This window comes from Mastacembelus armatus, chromosome 17, assembly GCF_900324485.2.
Source record: "Mastacembelus armatus chromosome 17, fMasArm1.2, whole genome shotgun sequence".
Classification (NCBI taxonomy): Eukaryota; Metazoa; Chordata; class Actinopteri; order Synbranchiformes; family Mastacembelidae; genus Mastacembelus; species Mastacembelus armatus.
Genome location: NC_046649.1, coordinates 20112126 through 20130935, shown reverse-complemented (window position 1 = coordinate 20130935; position 18810 = coordinate 20112126). Strand labels below are relative to the sequence as shown.

The following is an 18810-nucleotide window of genomic DNA, read 5'->3' as shown; positions in this document are numbered from 1 at the left end:
ATCTGGGCCTTGTTTGTTTTCTATGGACCGTGAGTGACACTGGGGTTTTGTGTGTATTCCCATGCCTTGTTTGGTTTAAACAGAACCACGTGTGTTTGTAAGTTGTGACATGGGTAACACGCCCTGTGCTGCAGTAAATCCTGTGGGGCTGAATAGGACTTTGAAATATTAAACACGCACTTCCTTACGGTTATGCATTTCTTTGAGCTGATGTGTCACAGCTATTGAAGTTTGTATCTTCATAAACAGTGGTTTGGGCGAGCATTTTTCACTGATTATTCATACCTCTTTTGTGGTTGCTGGGTGTCCTTCCTGAGCTTCTTCTGAGTCCCGGAGCCGCTGATAAATTGTTTTGGAAAGTCCTTGGGGATACTCTGTTAATGCAGGATAATAAAGTAAATTGTCATGCCTTAACTGTGTTAGAATATTTTGGAATAAGATTGCCTAACAAGATTTCTGGATTTTGTACCTCGAGAAGCTGGATCACAAGTAGAAACAAGAACCAGGCATCTGGTACAAGCCTAATTTCTTTGAAAACTGAACAGTAGAAAACCGCCTGCAGAAAACGCACAGTGTTTTCAATTGATCTACTGTATGTAATAAAAAGAGAAGTAAATCCTTTTAAAACTTAGCTCATTGGGAGCTGTATTGCCCAACAGCAGAAAAAGCTATGCTACAGCTTTAACACAATTACTGCCATCCCTTCATGCAACCAGGCCATATAAAAATATAAAAACATTATATGCATATAAAACAAAAACATATGAGATTTTTCTCATCCACTGTAACTGTATGAACGCCTGCATTTGTCTTATTGACAGGTTCAGGTGCACTCCATGCTGGAATCGGACGTTTTGAGTGATTGTCTGGCGAGGCAGCACCTCCACAGCTCTGCTCCTTCCCACCAAGGAAACAGCTCACCTCTGCCGGACTTCACAGGTATTTACTGATCAAACAGTAGCAAAAGCAAATCTGGAAATCTGTGTTTGGCCTCAAACACCTCACTGGAAGAGACTAAAAACAAAGAAAATGGTAATTGCCCAAACACCTGGGCTATTAAGCTGTCTCTTTCATTTTCTCCCATGGCCTCATTTGCTCCTTTTCCTCTCCCTCCTCTCCCATTCCTTCGATGATAGCTCATCATGCCAGTGTTTACCTTGTCCAATTACCGGGCACTGACTGCGGGCAAGTTGGCCCTCTCCCTGCCCGTCCTTCAGCTTCTCCAAACCAGTTTTCCAGCCAAGCTCTTTTTCATTCCCTTTCAATGGCTGAACCAGGATCAAGAAGCTGTCAGGTACACTGAGCCTCAGTTGGCAAACGAGAGGAGAGCGTGTCCAGGAGAGCTGTCCATGTCTATTACTTCAGACTACTTGCAGTTTTAGCAAGAAGACTTTGAGGGAAAAGCCTCAAACAGCACACTACAAGCTATGTTTATCCAGGGTGAAACAGGCATGTCAGTGTTTCATTTTAAAAATGTCCCACCAGGACTTTCTCCTTATCAGAATCGGCCAAATGTTAGAGCCTGGAACCTTATGTGTATGCGTGTGTATGTACATTTCTTTATGTATGTTAGCTGTATGGTGACATGTCCTATCATCGTCAGCTGCCCCTAAACAACGTCGAAGCCAAGTGTTGAAAGCCCTGCAGGTATATGTGTTACAGCTTTAAATGCACACACCACCAAAAAACTGTTTCTAATATCAACCACTGACCCCCTATAGGCTTGACAAGCGGCTCTGAAAAGTCTGTACTTTGCTCCTTTGCAGGGAACAGCAGCTGTAGTCAACTTGATCTGAACTGTTAGATTTCTGCTGTGATGAAGTTTTTTTTTTAGCAGAAAAAGTTGCATTGTTCAGAGACGTTTCCTGCATGTTTACACAAATAATCCTATTTTTGAGAAAACATAGCTTCTGTTTTTTGTTTTTTAGCTTAGCTAACCAGTTAGCCAGTTACTTTGAAGGCTTCAGTGTTTGTTTTAGGCCTGAATGATTATTGATTAGCTGCTGAACAGATTTATACATTTTAATAAAACTGCTGTAAATGTTGGCGAACGGCAGCAACACAAACCTCCACAACCTTTGGAGCTTGGAGCTTCAAAGCTGCGATTCAAGTGTGGACATGGTTGATTCTCAAAAAGATTTTCACTGATTCTGTCTCGGTCTCTGTTTCAGGTGTGTACTCAAACAGCAGCACCGTCAGGGGAAATTCAGACTTTCTCCCGCCTTCAGCCGACACCTGCTCCAGGTATCAGGGCTTGGAGGGAAACTTTGACGCCAACAGCCCGATATCTTCACTAACAAGTCCAGGGAGCATGAGAGAAGGGTGAGTGGGAGATGGTTTTCTTCTTTTGTCCTATTGTGACTTTCTGTCCCGAGATGCTGAACTGGTTTAGAACTCCACTGACTGAAGTCACCGTGAAGAAAAATAATTTTTCATATCTGCAAACTAAGATTGTTTTCTTAAAAAGCATAACTATATACTACGGTAAATTCATTCAAATCAGAAATGTTTTAGTAGTGTCTGGCAACATGTTGATTTATATGCTGCCTGTATTTCCCAATACATTGGAGCCCAATGTGATTTTTGTTTGCATTTGGCAGTTTTCATTTGGACCTATTTTCTAATGATAAAAACAGTGAACATTTTTGGGTGTTCACCCCAAAATCTATTGCCTTTTTATGTGTCTTAAATATATTAATTTGATGACTCTGGCAAGTGTTAAAACCCAAACTGTTACACACTTCTGAGCAGACCCTCCCTGCGCTATGTCAAACTCCAAAATTGTGTTTCAACCTCAAACACGTGTATACCTCAAAGATTTCAGAGTCACTTCGCCTCTCTTGTCTGGGAAGCACATGTCCAGAAACAGCAGAGTGATGTGAGCCTATGCATTCTTGAATAAACCAGAGACATTATCACCAGAGATGGAGTTATGGCTTTGTGGTTGCACTGATTGGATAGTTGGAGGCCACAGAACTTATGTGTACTGTAAACTGAGACAAATTTTGTCTAGCCCAGTATAAAAGTAGACGTGAGACTAAAAAGATACAGCTGAAAGCCTCCAGGGCAGCAGTTTCTGGACAATATGGCCTCAAATCATTGGTCATTGAAGGTTTGCCCATAAACTAACTTTTACTGGCACAATGGTGACAACAAAGGCAGTCTGTCCAAATAAAAGAGAGTTGATAAAGGCCAAAATAACATTTTTGTGGTTATATAAATGATATAAAATCTTCACTTATAATGCACATAATTTGTTGTGAAATTATCTGGCATTTCCATAAGTTATTTTTACATGTGGTTTAGGTTTTGGCAAAGGCGTTAAAATGGGACATTCTTTCTAAACACAAATTCACTACTCAAATTCACTACTCAAAATATGAGCTTCAAAGTTTTGTTGAAACTTTTGTTGGAACTTTGACAGAAGGTGTTTAATCCTCAACATAATATAATTTTATCAGATCAAGAAATTCAGTTGAAATTCTTTGCACACCTGGAAAATTTCACCTAACTGGAAAATAACACTGAAAGTTCTACTGTCCAAAACTGCCTAGAAAGTCCTTGAACATTATTTTGTTGTGTGGTTTTTAAATTTATTGATAATGATTTCCTTAAAAAACATGCAGATTTGGAAAGCATCAAAGACATGACATGAGAGAAAGGTTTTCAGATCACTTTAAAGACTTAAACAAATGTTATTATCTTAGAGTGAATGAAGTTGCAAATGCACATAACTTTCACTACATGTGTACAAGATTTAGTTTTGGTTTTTCACATGTCCTTTAGGCCTTAGAGTTGTTGTGCTGAGCATTTACTCCTTTAATGTAAATCCTAACTCAAACCAGAATACTGTTGTAGTCATTAATAAAACTGTATGTTGTAGTTATGCTGGCATTGCAAATTCTAAAAAATTTGGCCAGTGTGAGCAACTTAAATTGACTGGTTTTGGAGGTGAGGATAAGGTTCTTTACCTGCAGCAGGACTTTACCTGAGTTACCTGACTTTAAGGTCCCGTTCACCAGATAGAACCGTATTTTGCCAAACACATATTTTAGTTTAAAGCAGCATCTTTCTGCCTTCACCACCTCAAACATGCAGCCAGAGCTTCCATGAAGCTATGCACACTCTGGCCATTGACGTCTCTTTATGGAGACCGAGGATGTCATAGAATCCCACTGGTGCCCACAGTACACGACGCGCTGCCAAAGCCAATACTAGACAAGCACTTGTTTTTCCCCAGATGACTTAGTGAGACTTTAAACACGTGAAAGTAAATTATCTTTGCTTCACAGCGCAGCCGGCATCAAGCTCTGACTTCATCGCCAGGCGCGTGTTTACTCTGGCTGAGACGAGCCATTTCGACTTATTTTAATTATTTAATACTTGAGGGATTTAGAGCCCTGCGCTGAGATTTGTCCATCAGCAAGTAATTGTGATGTGCACTGTTCGTTTTGTGGTCTTGAGGGGAGGGGGCTAGATTGGCTTTTTGGCACAGAGCATCACTGAGATACAGGAACACTAACCGGAGTGGCTCTTACACAGAAACACTATTATACAATTTGAGGGAAAGAGAAGACATAAGAGTTTATTTTGAAGAAGCTCCACGCGACATTGGATCCAAACAGCTGGTTTATATGAAATGTTTGACATGGCCACACATTTTTGTATTTACTGTATCTCTACCATACAGTTAACTCTCCTCTAGATTCTTAGTGCATAAGTGGTAGCACCTTAGATTACATTAAATCTGCATCCCATGTATTAAACATGATCTTTGTGATCCAATAAATCTATATCACAGAAATACTCCCGCAGCTTTTCCTCTGCCAAAACTGAAAACAGATCTGTTTTGCATGCACAAGCTGGCACCTTTGGTAAACCTACTTATCCCCTCCTCTGATGCTGCCCATGTGTGCTGCTATTAAAAAGCAGTCATGGATTAGGGCAGGGTTGCATAAAGTATAATGTGCATATAAACATGAGATCTTGAATTCTGCAAGACGGATTCCTCTCATTCCAGATATAAGGAGTGCAGCTGGCTGTAGTTTGTTAGGAAGAAAAAAGTGAGTGATGAGGGGGTTTAGCCAGTAAAATACGATCAGAGAAACTGTTTCCTGAGGTCGTGCTGACAGCCGCTCCCTCAGCCGTGGGATCACTATTAAGCTTGTGCATCTGAGAAGTTTGGGCATACTGTCCACAAAACGACAGATCGGGCCACGCACGGCACAGCTCAGACATCTCAGCTATGTTGTTGCAGCGTCGCAAGAATGTAAGCGGTGGAACAGACTGTTGTTTATAGTTAAGGTCAGCACTGACGGTTCAGGGGCCACAAAGGGAAATCCAGAGAAGTGTTGGATTCTTGGGGCTCGTAGTCATCACAGCACATTCATTTTAACTGTCGTATTATATCAAAACCCATTTTGTTTACATAATCCTATACAAAGCCTGGTCTTTATTATCTTGGGAAGCCACAGCCATCTGTAACTTATATCAGTTTGGATTTCAAAAAGTCCTTCTGATTAATTTTGGCTTTTATTGTGTTTCTCCACTGAAAGCAGAAACTGTTAAATTAAATGTAATAGCATTTGACATGGGAAATGTGTAATAAAGAGACCTGGGGATGATAAATGATAGATATGTAAAGAAATCTCTTAGCATTTCCTTTTTTATAGCTGGTCAGATGCGCTTATAGAAAGTGCTCAGGCCAGCAGCCATCAGTATCTCTGACAAGGCCTGGCTTGTTTATGAAGCCCACTAAAACCCTTCCAGCAGAAACCAAGGCCATTTCGCTCTCTGGGGACCAATATGCTACAGTACATCATCCAGGAGAGTTCTCAGGCCACATGAAATACTGAGCGTGAGCTCTTTGAAGGAGGAAGGGGGGACTCAAATACCATACTGGGGGTTTTCAGCTGCATATCTCCTTGGAGAGAGATTCAACTGCCTTTCTTTTTCCTTGTCGACTTGGCTCCACTGACTCATTCGTTTCCATGTTGAGTCAGAGTGTTTGTGCACAGTCAGCACATTCTTGCAGCGTAGCGATGGATACGGCTACAAAGCCCGCCTACATGACCCCCCTGAGGTGGAAACACTTATTTAAACACGAGTTTAAGTATTTAGGCCTGTGGCTGATAACAGCTGCCCCTTCACTTCCATTTAATAGTCATCTGCTTAAACTAGCTGAAAAATACTCACAGGTTTGCTTTTCAGTGTGTTTGTGTTGGTTTGTGATTGTTTAATCTCCTGCTGATCTGACAGATTACTAATCATCATCTCACTGTAAGAGTTCATAACTCAAACACTGGTGTGTGTGCACATGGCAGAAACTTTAAACTGTGCAGCAGGAACAAACTTCAGGTGGATGAAAGCACGAAACGGAGACATTGAATGCAACTGGGTTGTGTCCTTCACATCGGTCCACGAGGAACTTTAAATTTCTTTCATCCGTCTTTTGAAGTTAAAGTCAGTTTTTCAGTTTTTTTTTTTTTTTGAGATTTGGCTGATTTGCTTTCTTGGCAGGAGCTGGATGTGGCATTCAATATCAGTTATGTGTGTGTGTGTGTGTGTGTGTGTGTGTGTGTGTGTGTGTGTGTGTGTGTGTGTGTGTGTGTGTGTTAAATATAAAGCTACAGCCAACACACAGTTATTGTAGCTTTGCATAAAAAGTAGAAACCAAAAAACAGCAAGCCTGCCTCTGTCCAAAGGTAACAAAACCCACCTATGACCACATGTAAATCTCTTGTATTGATAGTTTGCTAAGTTCAGCTTCTTTAGTTACTCATGTCAAGCTTTCCAGTATCACATGCCACTAATGTATATTGCAATAACAACTGTGGCAGATTTACGATTTTATTTTGTCATTTTTTCAACAGTGAACACTTGATTTCAGACAGATTTGCTGATTAAATTACTTCTCTGTTCCACCAGAGATGTTCCATCATGAAGGCTGCTTTTTTAAAACGTAACTTGTATAGATGCAAAGTTTTAGTATTACTATATAAAATGTAGGATATGCCAATATTTACAGCTTGTTGGAGCAAACACTATAATTTCTGTTCATCTAAGTCTAACCAGTGCGTTCCTTTGATTTATAGCATAACTTAATCCAGTTTAAATGTTCACCACGGTTGTTTCTAGCATTAGATTTTCACAACTGGAGAAGTTAAAACTGAGTTACCAAAAAACGTGTTAACAGGAGCAGACCAGCATCATTGTTCGTGCCCACAGAGGTCAGCCCAGTGAGCTCCTCAATGGACAGAGTCGACGTCCGGCTACAGGGCTACCAGAAAACCTACAGCCACCACCAACAGGTCTTCTCACAGCAACAAGGTACTGATGGTCTTCACTGGATGTGTCAACATCAGCAGCATTATCATCGCAGTACGATGCCTCAGCGTTCCTGGACTCATCATTTCCTCTGTGGTTTTCTAAGGTTGTCTGTATGAAGAAGGGAAAGTGGTTCAGCCAGTTGGTGATGGAGGCCTTGAACCTGCCAGTTACTTCACAAATCCCTCAGCCGCTCACTCTGCAGGTAAGACAGCAGGAAAGCAGAGTAAATGTGTCAATATGTTCCAACCAGAGTGCTCATTGGATGGTCAAACAGCCTCGGGAACCCCTCTTATCCAAATCTGTCGAACTGAATTTTCTAACTTTTTGAAATCAGCATTCATGGCAGACTGATAGCAAGATAACAGCTTGTGTGGAGGTGAAAATGTAGGCAGGATTCAGACTTCTCTGCAGCTCTGTGTTTTCAATGTTGACCCAGCTTTTGTCACTTGATTTGTGTACAACCCAATGAATGTCTTCCAGGAGAGGTGGAGAGAAATCTGCACTGTTAACTCCATATTTAAACAAGAATCCCATCTCACCCTGTGTATCTATGAACACCAGCTTTTCCCCCTGCATTCGAGCGTGGCCAATCAAAACAACTATAAACACTTTGTCTCCAGACGTGGACAGAAAACAAATGAAAACAATGAGCTGAACTGCAGATTTGGTGAAAATTCTCTGTGGGTTTGTCACTAAGAGCAACACAGAAGTTATAATGTGATCAGTTGTTTAAAATATTGATTTTAGATGCTTGTTGAATTAGGTAGACAACTGGTATTAGGCTCTTTGAATATAAATCTATATATTTCTGTTTGTCTCCTCTCAGGGTTTGACTTGTTGCAGGACCTGCAGGGCCAGGCGGGGGGCGGCTACTCCATGTCTCCCTGCCCAGATGACAGCTTCCTCTTCCAGGCAGGAGGTGTCGACCGCTGCCTCAATCAGATCTACTCCATCTACCTGGACTCATGATGGCAGCCCAGAAACAAAAGCAGACGGAGGATGAGTTTTTTAGCATTGTTGCTTTAGAAGGACAAATAAAAGTGCAAAATTTACTAGAGTCAAAACTGGGCCAAACTGGCAAACACGAACAGCCAAAGAGGAAATGTGGTCAAATTACAGATGTAAATAGCAGTAACTTCTTTATTCAGAGACTGCATCATTCGTGATCTGGATAAAAAGCTTTATTTGTTAGTTGGATCTCTTAAAAGTCAGGTAGCTGGCTCTCTGGCTGTGCCACTGATGTTTAACTTAACCAGTGATGTTAATTCTGCCTCTTCTGCAGCTTCGCCTCCAGGAAATGTTAGAACAACAACCTTTAAATGACAAAGGGATCTTATAATGTAATGGTTCCCATCCTGGGGTCAATAAATAAGATTGAGAAATGATACCAAAGAACAAAGCAGCATAGTTCTGATTGTTGTTTTCTCACTTAAGTGAAGAAAAAAAACACTTTTGGTTCAACTGCTACAATTTCATAGATATTTACAAGGTGTGATAAAACAGTTAAAGGAATACTCTGTTCCATACGTTGTGTAATATGCTTAATTTGCTAAGAATTATATGAAATGGACAATACAAAGGGAAAGCATTAGTCGTGTATAAGCATATAAGCATGTACCCATGAACATACAACGTCAGACCCATATTTAGACACATCAGTGGAGGAAAAGTTTAAAATAAGCTTAAAATCATTGCCGTCAGGTTGTTCATGTATGAAAGTTAAACCACGTCGTGCAAATATGGGTTAAGTGCTGGACGTTCTCTTTGCCAGATGCAGGGAGTTCCCACAGCCTTTAGTATTTAAACTTAGTTAAACAATCCAAAGCAAATAAAATTAACTAAGCAATGAAAATCTATGCACCCTGTTTACTCTTAATTAGCTTAAATTTAATGTTCTTTTAATTAAGAACAACTGAAACAACATAATACATTTGATTAAATGAACCTTGCAGTTGTTATAAAACATAACTGTTTTACTTCAGAAAAGCGATTAACTAAAGGCTTTTTAAAGCCACCAGGCAAATGAAATATCTGTCCACAAACTGGCCTAAACGAGACAATAACATTCGGTATTTGCTCATCTCAACCATCTCTCAGTAAAAAAAACAAAGTGTTATTTTATCAGCAGTCAAAGTGTCACTGAGGAACCTCCAGCGCTGGTTAATTTACATGTTCCTGGAGAGCAGTAGCACAAGTGGGAGGGTGGCATGTACAGCAAACTGCTGCACTGCTGCCCCTACGTGTCTGAATGACTGTTTCTATTCAATATATAGAGTCTGTGGTCCTGGGAATAATAAACTGATAAAAACAAGACAAACATCTGCACATTGGACTGAGAGGTGCCAACAACTAAGTTTGAATATGTGTAATCCAACCACAATCAAGCCAGCAGCATAATCAATCTCCTTTTTTATTTTGCCTCTTGATTTTTTTCAGCACGGTGCCTTTATACATTTGTTGTACAGTTACTATCAGTGTTATATTCAGTGAGAGGGAGGTGTGTGTTGTTTACAGTCAGTTCTCTGCACTCTTTCTGTCTCATCACAGACTTTAAAGACAAGGACCAACCACAAAATGTTTACACAGATTTTGTAGCAGAGATTTCCTGTTATTGTCAATGAACAGTGTATAGTCTGTATAAAAATGCATCTGTCTTTTATATCTAAATAAAAACCTGTTTGTATATGTTATTTGTTACACTATAGAATGTCCTACAGGTATTTTGTGAAATCAACCAGTATTTTCTTTAACTTAAATATCTTTATATTTTTAAGCTAGTTCAAATTCAAATTTCCAGTTTTTCTGTTTCCAGAAAACCTCAGAGCTTATAAACATGAGTTGTTCCTGTGAGTTTTTAAAGAAACACGTGTATTAAACTTCCCAGCATGTATTGTTTGAGAGTATATACTTTACAGACGTGCTTTTTTATTGTTTAGAAAATGATTGAATGGAAAAGTATGTGCCTTTAATATTAGTTAAGTCATGGTTGTTGTTTTTCGTAACAATAAAAACTGCTAACCATAACCAAGGTTAGTGCTGAACTCGGCCTCTACTGTCCAATTAAAACCTTTTGTTAACCTCACATAGGTTTAGTTCAGTTAAAGTCATGTGGGATTGTTGCGTCAGATGTGATGGGGTATGTGATTATGTGATTATCAAATAAGGAATAGCTTATTTAACTGATCATTTAAGTTTGTGATGTTGAAAATGTAAATCCAGATGTGTGTGCTGGTTAACGCTGCCACCTATTGGCCTTAGAAACCTAACTAAACAGTAGAAACTAATTATGGCCCAAAAACGTTCAAATGAACATAAATTCAAGTTTTTAAAATGTGTTAGATTTATGAGGTTATTACGCAGAGTTACATGAATATGCACTGAGTTCAACTGAAATATTATATTTTACAGTATCAGTGTTATTAGTTGCAGGTGGTGCTTAGTAATGGGAAAATAGTGAAACCTGACTGTCCCAGTAGTATTAATACGCTGGTCTCATCATGTTTTATGGTCAATTCATGTGTTGTTCCTACACAAACACTGTAAAAGTGAACAAATGGAACCTAATTTTATTGCTGATTAGATGTTTGTGCAGAGTCAGATGTGGAGGCAGCAGGTACATTTTGAAGGCTGGGCCTGATACTAGGAGCCAACACCACAGTAGCCTACTTCCTTTTGCCCTTAAACCAGCAGCTCTTCTCTTCGGTTTGACCGGTACCAGTTTCTCCTGGTACTTTGCAGAACCTTTGGAGAAGCTGCTGCAGCTCTTCTGTAGTGTCTTCAGTCTCTGGGGTCTGGATTGACTCCACACTGCTGAGATCAGGGCTCTGTGGGGTCAGACCATCTGCTGCAGGCCTCCTGGTTCCTCTTGCCTCTAAAAATAGTTCTTCATTAACTCTAGTGGGTTCTTTATAGGCTTGTTGTCGTGCACAGTGAACCTGGATCATGTGGATCACCTTGTGCACTGTACTGTATTTGTGTTAGCACATAAACTCCTGGTCACATCGTCTAAAACCGCTTTAAAGGCCAGTTTCCAGCCGGTTTTTCATCCCGACGAAGTTATTTCAGCCACCAGGGGACGCTCTCTCATCGCACAGCTGCTGCAGGTCGGTTAAACTTTGCGCTTCGCTCGGTGCAGATCAAATCTGGGCGCACTTTACCTGAGCACTGAAAACACATTAACATACACTTTCCCACATAGAGGCTTCGTGTCCACGTTCAGCTCGGAGGGTGACACCCTCAGATCCGGAGGAGGGGAGGCGAAACCGGGCCAGCTGACGGGATGCGCGGAGGGAAGGGACGCTGCTGCCGTCGCTGTGGGTGATGTTTGGCTCCTAAATCGTTGTTCCAGCGTCATGTCTGCTGCAGCAGATATGGACATCAGAGGTAAGAAACAGCTCCACCTTTTATTTACGCCTGAACTGTGCATATCTCACTCAGGTGTGCATTCACACTTTGGGAAGGTTTTCACTTGTTAAATGTTGTTTTGTCATGTGCTGTTTTCATTTGGCACATTTACAGTAAGAGCTGTCACACAGGGACGTTTGGGCTGATTTGGACTGATAAGGTGCATTTGGTGTCGAGCTGGAAACACTTCAGTCATGGATTCCTGTAACCTTTTCTTGGTGCAGTGATATTCTCCTCCAAACTGACCAAAAAGTGCATAAAACCATCTCATTATTTGGGTTTTTCTGCTTCTACTTTGTCTAAATTGTCTTGTTTTTAGAAATGTTTTGTTCTTTCTCCACATACTGTTCTGTCCCCGGTGGCAAAATACTGATTCTTGATTTGTTTTATTTTGATGCCCTACAGTTAGTAAATTTTTAAGATAGCAGGTCTGAAAAATAAGGAAACCAGACTTTAAAATACCCCAAACAGTAATATGAGATTCCCAGAAAGTACTCAGAGAACATCCTTCTGTGCTTGTAGCTGCAGCCTTTGCAGAGTTTTACATACAGATATTTTATGATTGAAACCTGTTTGAGAGGAGAATGGAGGCTGTTGTTTCAGGAAGCTCTGCAGCCAGAGAGGATGTAACAACCCACATTGTTGGCAAGTGAGATCATCCATGTTCTCCAGATTTAAACCTTGCTCCTCTCGCTGGGCACACACGCCCAGAGAGGACGCGATCCAAGAAAACCCTCTGTTTGGATGAAGGGCCTTGCTGCTCTGACTCTGAGGCTCTGTGAAGATCAGCCTGTGTCTTGTGTTTGTGTGTGAGTTCAAAATCCACAGATAAACCCATCTGTCAATATTTAGAGTGAACGCTTGCTTGATGCATATCTACAGAACTCCCCCCAAAAAGGTTCGCTCTAATCAGCCGCCAGATACTGGAACATGTCGGGATGGGAGTCGACTCCAACCTTTAGACTGTTTCTGTTATCACGCTGAGATGGGAAAATGACTCTTTACTGGTGAATACATGAAATCAGCAACACATACAAACGTCATTCACAGTTGCTTCATACAAAGGTTCAAAGTTCGAGGTTCATGTTCAGAGGGAGTGTGAGCATTTGGAGCAAAACATCCAGGTATAAGCAAAGAGACATGCACCCACACAAAACCCACTGCTTTTCCTGTGACTCTTTAGAGTAAAAGGGCTTTGACTATAGCATCTGCTGATAGCTATCAGTTAAAACAAAAGCTTTTCACAGGGCAGAGCAGGATAAAGATCATTACAGAGTTAAAGGATATAAAATGTCACCCGTGCAGAAAGAAACACCACCTGTGTCCTATCATGAGCAATCACCACATGCTATATCAGCGACTTTGTGCAGCAAAAGCCCAGATTTTGATTTGGTATTGGTAACATATACAGTCTCCTCAATAGCTGACATATCTCATCCTCCAGTATAAACATATTGGATACAGTAAATCATCACTGGGAGTAACATGTTTCTTTCCTTTAACACACTTCCTGCTTTTGTTGAAGAGACTGGTTGCTCGACTGATGTTTTAAGACTGAGACACCACCTTTGCTCTACTTATTATGGACTTTAATCTTTGCTCTACCCATGGACTTCTATCTTAAAGGTCTGTTCATTATATGGGGGGTGCTGTTTTACAGGAGTCATATCTGAGAGGTGTTGAGGTTCAGGGAGAGGAACGACTGATGGTGGAGAAGATGGTCTTCTGTTCACTGCACTGTGGACAATGGTTTTGGTCTTTGACTCTTTCTAGTTGCTATAAAATTACAATCTCTTGTGTTATTCTCTGTTTTTACTACTGTCAGTGTTTCTCAGTACTTTCTAACTTAACCTTGGCAAAGTTGCTCTGACAAATGTGGTCCTCTTAAACCCTCCACTGCTGATAAATTGGACGTGTTGCTGGGATGGTAGTTGCCTCCTCACTGTAAAGCAGCTCCCAGCTCTGTTGTGGTGGGTGGGAAGTCTGATATCACTACCAGACACACTGACTGTCCCTCTCTGTCTGTCCCTTCCTGCTTCACGTGTAGTCCCTTGGAGAAACAGCCTTGTTTACGTCGCCCACATGTGCCTTTATTTTCAGACAGCGTCATGAAGTTACAGGAGGCGGCCAGCAATTAAAGGGTTTCCTGAACGTTGTGTCATCTGAAAACTACACACATGTCAGGCATGAAGTCCCAGATTAAAGTAGTCACAAAGGGGTAATTTCTGCTGCATGAATTACAGTGAAATGAACCAGTTTCATGTTATTTTGGGAACCTTCAGAACCGTCATTTGTGCTGTTTTTACTGTGACTTTGTGTTTTGGAGTTGCCTGTTTTGCCCTGTGTGTTTTTTACACAAATTGGCCCAGGCACATAAAAACAACCTCACATTCCAAGCTAGTCCATACATTAGCCCTTAGTGGTCCACGTTAGCTGGTTAGCTGGTTAGCTGGTTAGCTAGCATGCCAGACTTTCCAACCGTGTCACTGTCTTAATGCAAAAAGACATAAGTTCATGTTTTAATCTTTGAAATGTTTGATATATTGCTGGTCATACAAATTACAATGTCCTACAACTACTAGTACTTCACAGATATTGTTCATGTATATTTTTATAAACAATATTAATATTATTTTTTGGTGTTGATGCTTCACATTATTTTATTCAGTGTTTAATTATATATCCAATAACCTAATATAGGATAATATAACTAATAATATCCTGTATCTTAAGCATTTTACTTGTATCCTCACAACACTATTGTGTTTTAGACTCACATCTGTTCTATATATTTTCTAGATCTACAGAAACATTTCCTCTGTGGGTAACAATAAAACGTTATTCTAGCCTGTACTAGTTAAAGACACAGTGAGATCGCTGGTTGTATTGAATTTTGTTAGGCAGGGTTAGGATTGGTTTCCAGATGGCTCAAGGACTCTGACTTAAACTCAGTCATGTACAACTTTGTGTGTCGAGTAGGATCTCTGCTGAACAGAAGACCTGCTTGACTGCAGCTGTACCTTTGAGTAATGTTTGCATACCTCCCATTTGCCAATTAACGGCACCAGCTTCACGTGAAAGTCATAGTAGCATTTGTTTCCTCTCCCACAGCCAAACACTGGACTCCTGATCCCCAGTGACCTGTGTCACCATACCAACTCCTGGGATCCACACAGCAACCACGGGTCTTCAGAGAGTTTGCTAGGTTTTACAAGCCAATTTACACCTCTGTCAGCCTAAATAAAGCGGATCCACTCAGGTAGTGAAGTAGGGAATACAGATCATGAGATGTTTGACTTTACTTTGCTGTATTTTCTATTTCAGACATGGTTTGCCAGTGGGATCTCCTGTTGTTTGTCACATTAGTCACCTTGCTGGTGCAGACGGGGCTTGTGGGTGGATGTATGTGTCCAGCAGCCACCATTTTGTCCCAGTTTCCCTCTGAGGTTCCTGCTGGTGTCTGTTGCCTGAACTACTCTGGCTCTGCTTTCAGCCATGTGCACTGGTCTGTGTTTACCAATGAGACAAACATACAGACACTGGATCTCTCCAACTGCAACATCAGTTTTGTTGATATGACAGGCAAAGAGACCTCTACACTGCAGAAGGTTTACCTGAATCACAACAGACTACAAATGTTACCAAAGGAATTTTTGGCCAGTCAAGCCAGCCTACTGGAGGTGGATCTGAGCAAGAACCTGCTTCAGGAGCTTCCGGAGAGGTTCCTCCAGGACTCAGACAGCCTACAGAAGCTCTATCTTCAGGGAAACCAGCTACAGTTCCTCCCCAGCTCCGTGCTACAGATGACCAGTCTACAAATGCTGGAGCTGGATGGGAACCCCTGGGACTGCTCCTGTTTTTTACTGGAAGGTCTAGAAGAAGGCAGGAAGGTTAACAGGACCAAGAAACTGCAGGATCTGGTGGGAAACTTAACCTGTGTCTCTCCCAGTCACCTGGCTGGCATGACTGTGTGGTCCATTAGGCTAAGAGATGTGTGCCGCCCAACTGGCCTCACTGCACTCTTCATCGTGCTCCCCCTCCTCATCCTCTCTACCTTAGTTGTCTGCTGGTTCTGTGGGAGGAAGAAGAACAAGAAGGAAGCAGCTGTGTTCAGCTCCTCAAAGAAGAGGGCTTCCAGCTCCAACGGCCAGAAACATCGCAGCAGGCAACCACCTGCAGCTGCTGAGCCAAATAAAGCTGAAAACTGTGGAAGTGAGGGGATCCTGAAGAACCAGCTGCTCCTACGCCCGGCATCCACCCTCTTGGGCAGCACCAGAGACATCTATGAAGAAGTAGAGATCAAGCTGGGCTCAGTGGAGTCTCTTCCCCAAGCCTCCTCACATAGTTCCAGCTCCACAGAGGGGAGGCAGGGCTCCCAGGAGCCTGATGGGGCCAGTAAGACGGAGCTGGACACAGTGAGTGTGACAGAAGTGATGAAGGACTCAGCAGACAGGGAGAAGGCTTACCTGACCCAGTCCACTGAATACTACAGCCTGGTGCCAGGTATCGAGCTGGAGGACTCGGATCACGGCGAATATGAGAATGTCAACCTCTCATGACAGAATCTTGAAGGAATAGATCAATTATTGGGAAATAATGTGCTTATTTACTCAGAGCTGGATGAGAGAATCAGCTCCACTCTTCTGTTCTAAAAGATTCACTTAAAACTTCATGTTGACAGGGCAGGTCCTCTTAAACTTGTGTGTGTGACAGAAACAGCCTGTTATACCGACACAGAGCACTCTGGCCACTGTAGTATCACAATGAAAGAGGAAGTGATTTAATCTGGAGCTTTTCCTGTGGGACCTGAGGAACGCAGTGACGGTTTGAAAGAGAGACCCACTTTTTTTTTTTTTTTTTTTTTTTTCTTTTTTAAAAAAAATTTATTTTAAAGACACAAAAGCAAAAACATGATGTTTCTATTTAATGCTACAAATGCACACTTCATATTGTTTCAAGTCCACAAAGAACTGGACATATTCTAACTATGCTTACTAATTCTACTGTAAATCAAGAAAGGTTTTGTACAGTACATACTTATCTTTACCTCACCCATATATATATCCTAGTTAAGGCTAAAAGGACAACTGCTTGCTCATGCTTTGCGTCACAGACTAAAAGGTGTTTATAGGTAGAAAATGCCAGACTGGTCAGATCTACTTGCTGATCAACGCTGGTCTAAGATAAAAATCATGCTGCTTCAGAAAAGCGAGTTTCTGTGTAGTGGTGCTGAAGATCGCAGTCATCGTGGAGGTGCACCATGCAGAACACACTCAACTGTTATCTGAGATGTGGAAAATAGACAGATATCTCACTCCCATTGTTCTTGGCTGTGCCTGCTAAATGGTTTGTGTGCAGTGAGACAGACAGGTTTCCACATATTTTCCATCACAGCTTTTTTTATCTACATTACAGGGTTTGCTGGATCCCAGATGGCAGAATGTCTTTGGTCAAAATACAAACAGAAAAATGAGTCAAAGTTGCATTTATTTAATTTAGTACGATTTCTGCACAAGTCTGTAGCTAAAGACACATCATAGGTTTTGTCCTTATTTGCTTTTGTATTGGTTTTTTGATGATTTAGCGACCTGGAAGAAGTTTACCATTGTTTACCACCGAATTATCACTATAGCCCACCTGCAAACAGTGACTGTCCATAGCTTAGCAGTCATAAATACCCAACACAGCCCTGGCAAGCACTGGATTTCTGTAGTAGGTGAGATGCTTGATGTTTAAAAAGCAAAAAAACCACAGGAGCAGAAGTGTAGGAGACTATATAGGCATTGTGTTTATCTATTATTAAATAAATTAAATAAATACTGCAATCATTAGCATGTCCAGTTAGCTAGCTTAACTACAGCCAAATATTATTTACAAAGGTTTATGTCATTAAACATAATATTTAATCATTGGTTAAAGGCTACATTAAAAAAACAAGAAAACCAAAAACAATGCGTTCGGCTCAGTGGTTGGTTAGTACCCAAAGTCCCATTGTTGATAAGGTTAAAAGTGAAACATGCAATAATATGAGCAAATATGTAGGTAAGGATCAGCTGGAAATATAATAACATACTAAAAACTACTGTTAGCTTAATTAGCTTGTCAGATATGATCAAATTAAATGTCAGCATGAAATAAGAAGCTACTTCTGTCTACCTCTGCCTGATACTGAGGGCTCATTGGTTTAAAGCTAATTGAAGAGTTGATGGTTAAATTGTGATGCTACTGTTCTAATTGTAAATTGCATTATGTCCTGTGTGTAAACAAAACTTTACAAGCAACAGCTAAGAGCTGATTGAACTAGAGACAAAAATATATCTTGTGAGCATTTTAGAGGTTATTTATTCAGTATGTTTACATTTTGTTACGTCGAAAATAAGAAATCTTCACCAATAATAAAAGCTTCACCATCAATAACCTCAGAATGAGAAAATCAGCATTAAGATGGGAAATGAAATGTACAGAATAACTAAATAAATGAATATTAAAAGTCTGGAGTGTGAGGCAGGGACCCATGACCTCACTTTTTTGTCTGATTGTAGTGAAATTTGGCCAATGGCAAAAACAGCTGTAGTACTGTAGTAGAGTTATTAATCTTTCTTTGTGAACCAATGGGACTATGACACATAATAAAAGCACTGGTTATCTTCATGTTCATACTCACACACGACCTTAATTTTTTGTATGCAACACCTTTTGAAATTGTTAAAAGACAAATAAATGCTTTTTTCAAGATTTCTGCATCTGGATCATCTATGTGAATGACAATTAATAACAACACAAACAAGAGAGGGAAGAAAAAGCAAACTGTGTCATTACTGCCCCAGATCTTTTTATTTGAGCTTTTTCTGGTGCCCCTCAGTGTTCTCTACCCCAACAATGACCCATGTCAGTCCCAGCTACCTGAAATCCCACTTTTCTTTTGAGCTCTAATTTCACTCACCATGGGAAGTTGTAATTACAGCATTGGGTTACCCAAATATTCAACACGGAGCTACTCTTTCTGTCCTTTTCTCAGAGGTCTTAGCCCCTGACCAGTAGATCCAGTAGCAGAGGGCAGGAAATGACTGGGACAAA

General features: G+C 40.8%; 2 protein-coding genes across 2 annotated transcripts in view; both read left to right on the top strand.

The window, feature by feature from the left end:
* Window positions 1-8379, top strand: part of glis1a (GLIS family zinc finger 1a) — a 35774-nt gene extending 27395 nt beyond the window's left edge. Inside the window, exons 5-9 of the mRNA XM_026312644.1 lie at window positions 822-939; window positions 2172-2322; window positions 7196-7329; window positions 7433-7531; window positions 8156-8379. Of these exons, the coding sequence (XP_026168429.1) occupies window positions 822-939; window positions 2172-2322; window positions 7196-7329; window positions 7433-7531; window positions 8156-8298 (645 nt within the window). The 3' untranslated portion in view covers window positions 8299-8379. The remainder of the gene's footprint in view (window positions 1-821; window positions 940-2171; window positions 2323-7195; window positions 7330-7432; window positions 7532-8155) is intronic.
* A 3159-nt stretch (window positions 8380-11538) lies between these two features.
* On the top strand, window positions 11539-18468 carry LOC113133760 (SLIT and NTRK-like protein 5). The gene is made up of 3 exons (XM_026312631.2): window positions 11539-11712; window positions 14845-14938; window positions 15058-18468. Exon 3 carries the CDS (start codon window positions 15060-15062, stop codon window positions 16290-16292), a length of 1233 nt encoding a protein of 410 aa, XP_026168416.1. The 5' UTR covers window positions 11539-11712; window positions 14845-14938; window positions 15058-15059; the 3' UTR covers window positions 16293-18468.
* Window positions 18469-18810: the final 342 nt, after the last annotated feature.